The following is a 6,334-nucleotide window of genomic DNA, read 5'->3' as shown; positions in this document are numbered from 1 at the left end:
GAACAAAAAGAAAAATTAGTGAATAATACGATGTATAAGAAGGAAGTAGCGTTTGTATTTTTGTTTTGAAATTTAATTTAAGTCCCTTATAGGATTGACAAGTAAAATTGAGTCGCTGAGTAAAAAAGTAAAGGGTGAAATTGTTATATATAGAAAGAAAGCTGTTAAGAAAAAGATTTTAGTTTTAGAAAAGTATTAATAGAAGTAGAATAGTAATATATATAATGTCATAACAAGAAAATGACACAATTAAAATTAAAATTAAAGCTGGACACATTTGACTTTGTAAATAGAGAAAAAAAATTGGTTGAAGGGAAAAAGGGAAACAGACAAACCAAGATTCAAAATAGCTGGCATAGGGAAAAAGCATTGGCCACCATGTGCCATTTAATTACTTCCAACTTGCAATCTCACCTTTTTTTTTTTTTTCTTCTTTTCTTTTCTTTTCTAATCCTAATTCCAATTGTTCTATAAAATTAAAAAAATATATATATTATGAATGCAATCACATGCAAATAATAATTTAGAGATTTTTCAATAATGTAAAAAACAAATATAGTATTAGAGCATGTATGTTAATTAAAAAAAAAAAAGTAATTAAAATGTGTGATAGAAAATTGAAAATATAAAGTTAAATATTTTATCCGGTAGAGAATATGAATTGGATTAGAATGATTTTAATTAAAAAGATGAGAAATGGTGTTATTGTATTCCTCTAAAAAGTAAAAACTCCTTAGGCAGCCTTTGTAAGATGGTCCCATCCTTCCCCTCCCTTTTTCATGTAAAAGGTTTTGCAATGCTTCTTGTCCTACCTATATAATTATTTTGTTCTTTATTTTATGAATTATATATTGTTTGTTCATTTTTCAAATTTATGCTACAAATATATTATTATACTCTACCAAATTATTTGAGTAATTATATAACATAGTTTGAATTTATCTTTGGTTTTTATTATTTTGTTTTTGTAAATTACAACTCAATTGAAAAAGAAAAATTCAAATATGTCCAGCTCTTTTTGGTTGAAAAAAGAAAGCCTCCATCTAACGGATGTGAAATGACTTCAAGTTGAAAATTTTGCTTATTAGAATAAGGCATCTAAAAAAGAGATGGTAAAATAGACCGATATTTATGATAAAATAGGAAAATTGTCAAAAATAGTAAATTTGACAAAAATATGTACAAATATATAGTAAAATTTTAGATTATATCCATAATAGATATCGATAGACAAAAATATAGAAACATATTTAAATATCTAAAAATTTTGTTATATATTGTAAATATCTAAAAATGTTAGGGTACAAATGGTTTTCCTTTCTAAATATTTTTGGTACCTTGCTATTTTTTTATTATTTTTCTTTTGATTATGTTTTTTAGAAAAAGATTTATAAATATTTCAAACCTTGGATTTTTTTTTTTTTTTTTTACTTTTTTTTGTAAAAAAAAAATCTTAAAACTAAACAAAATTTTAAAAATATTAAAGAAAACATATTGAAATCCGGGTAAAAATTATAAAAACAAAGACGATTTTCAAAATCCAACCACAACCATAACCACACTATACTTTGGAAACTTAATTTATCTTTTTCTTGGGTAAAGAGAAGAATACATGGAATCTCCTATCTCAAATGGCAAGATTGTAGTATTTTTCTTAATTGTTCATAGTTTAAAATTCTCTCTCCACAAAGTTGATTATTTTGTTCAAACAAGAGCAAGAACAAAGTATGATAATTAATTTACATACAACAAATACATCCATAGCCTCTAATTTATCCCTCATTTTAAATGAAAAGTTCAAGAACAATCCATCAAAATTTAAACTTTTTTTTAAAAAAACAATCAAAGATAAATTCAAACTATGTTATATGTTTTGATAAAAATAGAAAAAACTTGCAAACTTTTCCTCATTCAAGAGAGAAAAAGATTCTGCGACTCTGAACCACTCATTCGGTTCATAGTTTTTAGAAGCACATTATTATTATTATTATTATTATTATTATTATTATTATTATTATTATTATTATTATTATTATTATTATTATTATTATTATTTTGCATCTTGTTTTTTTAATAAAATAAAATATAGAACATGAAGTGGTAGTGGTAGTGGAGAAGATCATAAATTGAAAAATTAACAAAGATTGTGGAATCTGTTTTAAAGAGACAAGAAGAAGGAGGAGGAAGGAAGGAAGGAACAGAGAGAAGAGAATGATCAAATCCCAATTTTAAAACGATTCAAAAACTGAGTACTGTCGTCTTCATTTTCATCACGTCCTTATTTCTTCATTTCAAAAACCTCCGTACGCTTCGCCGCTTTCATCTATGGCCATACCTTTCCCTCTCCATTCTTCTTCTTCTTCTTCTTCTTCTTCTTCTTCTTCTTCTTCTTCTTCTTCTTCTTCTTCTTCTTCTATCTTTCTTGTCACTTTCTGCCCCCACCTCTAATCCCACTTAACCCCCTTTTTAATCCCTTCTTAATTATTGTTTTCTTTTTCCTCCTTTGTATATATCGCTCCCTCCATTTCCATTTCCATTTCCCTCTCTCAAACTCTCTTCCTCTTTGGGCCCCCTCTCTCCCAAGATTCCTCCGGCCTGCCGAGGGATTTGAGTTTTCAGGTCTGTTCCTCTTTCTGGGTTTCTCCTATTTTTCTTAATTTCTGGATCCCCTTTTCTTTGTTTTTTTTTTTTTTTTATTTCATGTCTGATTTTCTTACCCTTTTCATCTGATTTCGTTGTCCATGTCTTTCTGGGGTTGTTTTTATTTTGGGTTTTTTCATACCATGAATGAGATTAGTGTTTTTAGTAATAATGTATGTTCTTCATCGCAATGTATTCAACTTTTTTTGTTTGAGTTATGATGTTTTTTTGGATTTGGGCATCTGTTTTTGCTTTTACCTTTTCTCCAGAAACTTTATCTGCCCTTTTGAAAGGGGGTGTTTTTTCTTCTACTGTATGAATTCTTTGGTAACATAGACCATTTTTGGATGAGATTTGTTTCTCCTTGTATCAGCTTTAGGATTTTTGTGTATAGTTTAGATCCTTGTATATTTCTGCAGTTTACTTTGTTCTGGGTCGTTTGCTGCACATTTTGTTCATTGTTTATTGAGTTGATGAAAATTTATTAGGGGAAATGACGGAGCCAAAGCCATCCACACCTTTGCTAAGCACAAAAGCACCATCCTCGAGAAGCCTTCCTGATTTTAAGAAGTCTGTCAAACTGAAATATGTGAAACTTGGCTATCACTACCTTATCACCCATGGAATGTACCTCTTCCTTTCTCCTTTGGCAGTTGTGATTGCGGCACAGCTTTCGACATTTTCCCTTCAAGATCTTTATGAAGTTTGGGGTCATCTTCAATATAATTTAGTTTCTGTAATTCTTTGTTCAACCCTCCTTGTTTTCTTGTCTACCTTGTATTTTCTTACCCGTCCTCGCCCTGTTTACCTTGTTAACTTTTCATGCTACAAGCCCGATGAATCTCGTAAATGCACGAAGAAAATTTTTATGGAGCAATCTCAGATGACGGGGACGTTTACGGAGGACAATCTTCAATTCCAAAGGAAAATCCTTGAGAGATCTGGCCTTGGGGATTCAACCTATCTTCCTGAGGCTGTTCTCAATATTCCTCCAAACCCCTCCATGGCAGAAGCTAGAAAAGAAGCTGAAATGGTGATGTTTGGTGCCATTGATGAGCTTTTAGCCAAGACAAGCGTGAAACCGAAAGATATTGGTATCTTGATTGTGAATTGTAGCTTGTTCAATCCAACACCGTCGCTTTCTGCTATGGTCATCAACCACTACAAGCTGAGAGGAAACATTATTAGTTACAATCTTGGTGGTATGGGTTGCAGTGCAGGTCTTATTTCTATTGATCTTGCCAAACAGCTGCTTCAGGTCCATCCCAATTCCTATGCCTTGGTTATTAGCATGGAGAACATAACATTGAACTGGTACTTTGGGAACGACCGATCAAAGCTTGTCTCTAATTGCTTGTTTCGGATGGGTGGAGCAGCAATATTACTTTCGAACAGAAGATCTGAGAGAAGGAGGTCCAAATATCAATTAATACATACTGTTCGTACCCACAAGGGAGCAGATGATAAGTGCTTTAGCTGTGTTACTCAGGAAGAGGATTCAACTGGGAAGATTGGTGTCACTTTATCGAAAGACTTAATGGCAGTTGCAGGTGATGCATTGAAGACTAACATCACAACGTTGGGCCCTCTTGTGCTGCCAATGTCTGAACAGCTTCTCTTCTTCGGTACTTTAGTTGGTAAGAAACTCTTCAAAATGAAGATCAAGCCTTACATCCCTGACTTCAAACTAGCATTTGAACATTTCTGCATCCATGCTGGGGGAAGAGCAGTTTTAGACGAATTGGAGAAGAACTTGCAGCTGTCTGATTGGCATATGGAGCCATCAAGGATGACACTCTACCGATTTGGCAATACATCGAGCAGTTCTCTTTGGTATGAATTGGCCTATGCGGAAGGGAAAGGTAGAATGAAGAAAGGAGATAGAACATGGCAAATAGCATTTGGTTCAGGATTTAAGTGCAATAGTGCAGTTTGGAAAGCTCTAAGGACCATAAATCCAGCTAAAGAAAAGAACCCATGGATGAATGAGATCAACCAGTTTCCAGTTGATGTTCCTAAAATTTCAACCATTTGAAAACTTATTATTAACTCTTTTAGTTTTTCATTCATTTTAGTCTCCTCTCTAATTTGGGGTGCCAAGATCTTCCATTGATTTTCCTGTGCTGATATTAAAGAATTGACATTTTCCTTTTCTTTTAGACCAGAATTATAGAGAGGTAGATTGCTTTTGTTGAGAGCAGAACATTGCATCTTTGTAGATGCTTTGGAAAGCTTCATGTCTTGATTTGTATTGTGGGGATTGGAATTTGGAACTGTTCAATTCAGCAGACATTTTGGATGGATCATTCAATTCTACTGCTTAAACTCTATGCTTGCTTTGTTGATTCTAGGGATTGAAGCATCAAACACCAATCCCAACTGGATTTGAAATTGTTTAAAAACTATGATAATGATTATTCATCTGTTATGAGACAGCTTATGAAATTCAAGAATTGAGCTTCGTGTTTAGTTCCGGTTTCGGTTTCCATCGAAGACCCTACACCCACATTCTGTCCTGTTTTGCTTCTTAGCAGGCAAAAATGAGATCAGGATGACAATGCCGTTCCCAACCATTGAAGATCACACTCAAAAGATCAAGTTCTTTCCCACAAGAAACCTTAACCAGCAAGTTTTAATCACATGACTTATTCATCTTATGCTGTACACTTCTATCTTTCCTTGTTATTATTATTGCTTAAAGTTGAGAATCTGGAATGAGAATTATGCTCCATATATTCCTTTTGATATGTATATATATGTATGTGGGCATGTATCTCTTTTTGTATGAAGAATTTATTTCTGGTTTTAGGTTTAGGAGATTCAAGCCAGATCATGATTAAGTTAATGATATTGGTGAATGAGGCATACCTCACTGGCATACCTCATTAGCACACAAAAAAGAATTAATTTTAGATTTCAAACTTGGGGGTCAAATTCTTTTTCAAATGGGTTTTTCTTTTTCTAAAAAAAAAGTTTAATTTTGTGATGGGTCCACTTTAATTTAAAATCATCCTTGTGTGGACATGTGAATGTGCAATACATGCGGCCAAAAATATAATAAAAATAAGAAAACCAGCACGAAACAGGATGGATCCATCTGTCCAAATCATGAAATATATGGTCAAACAATTTTTATACAGGGAAGAGGAGGGCAATTATATATAGGGGTTTTAACGATGACCTATTACAAGTTTGGTCAAATTTTTTATAAATATTATAATGACCTTCAATTTTACACAAATGTAAAATTTTATACGTAATTAATTATATTATGATAATATTATAATCAAATTATTTTATAATTATTTTTTTTGATGATTTTGTTCAAAAAATTTTACTCCGTCTAATCTCTCCTTCACTTTCTAATCTCTCTCCATACATTCTTTCTTATTCCATTCATCTCTTTCAAATTTTTCTAGTGAATAAGGGTTATAATTATATACAAAATTTGTTAATATATGAAAAATATATAGTGCATTATAGCTTCAAAAAAATTTTAGGGTATATAAAAAATATATAGTATATTTGGTAGTTTCTAATCAACAAATTAGAGTATACGAAAAAATATGTAGCATATTTGGTAGTTTCTAGTCAACAAATTAGAGTATACGAAAAAATATATAGTATAATATTGTGTAGGCATATGAAAAATATAAAACGTGGGAATAGAAGTGTGAAAATATTAGTTGAATGA

At 31.7% G+C, this 6,334-nt stretch overlaps 1 protein-coding gene across 1 annotated transcript; it reads left to right on the top strand.

Annotated features, from left to right (window-relative positions):
• The first annotated feature begins 2,061 nt into the window (after nucleotides 1-2,061).
• On the top strand, nucleotides 2,062-4,946 carry LOC103502720 (3-ketoacyl-CoA synthase 11). Its single transcript, XM_017047815.2, has 2 exons — nucleotides 2,062-2,619; nucleotides 3,129-4,946. Exon 2 carries the CDS (start codon nucleotides 3,134-3,136, stop codon nucleotides 4,673-4,675), a length of 1,542 nt encoding a protein of 513 aa, XP_016903304.1. The 5' UTR covers nucleotides 2,062-2,619; nucleotides 3,129-3,133; the 3' UTR covers nucleotides 4,676-4,946.
• The last annotated feature ends 1,388 nt before the right edge of the window (nucleotides 4,947-6,334 follow it).

This window comes from Cucumis melo, chromosome 2, assembly GCF_025177605.1.
Source record: "Cucumis melo cultivar AY chromosome 2, USDA_Cmelo_AY_1.0, whole genome shotgun sequence".
Lineage (NCBI taxonomy): Eukaryota > Viridiplantae > Streptophyta > Magnoliopsida > Cucurbitales > Cucurbitaceae > Cucumis > Cucumis melo.
This window is presented reverse-complemented; position numbering and strand designations above follow the sequence as displayed.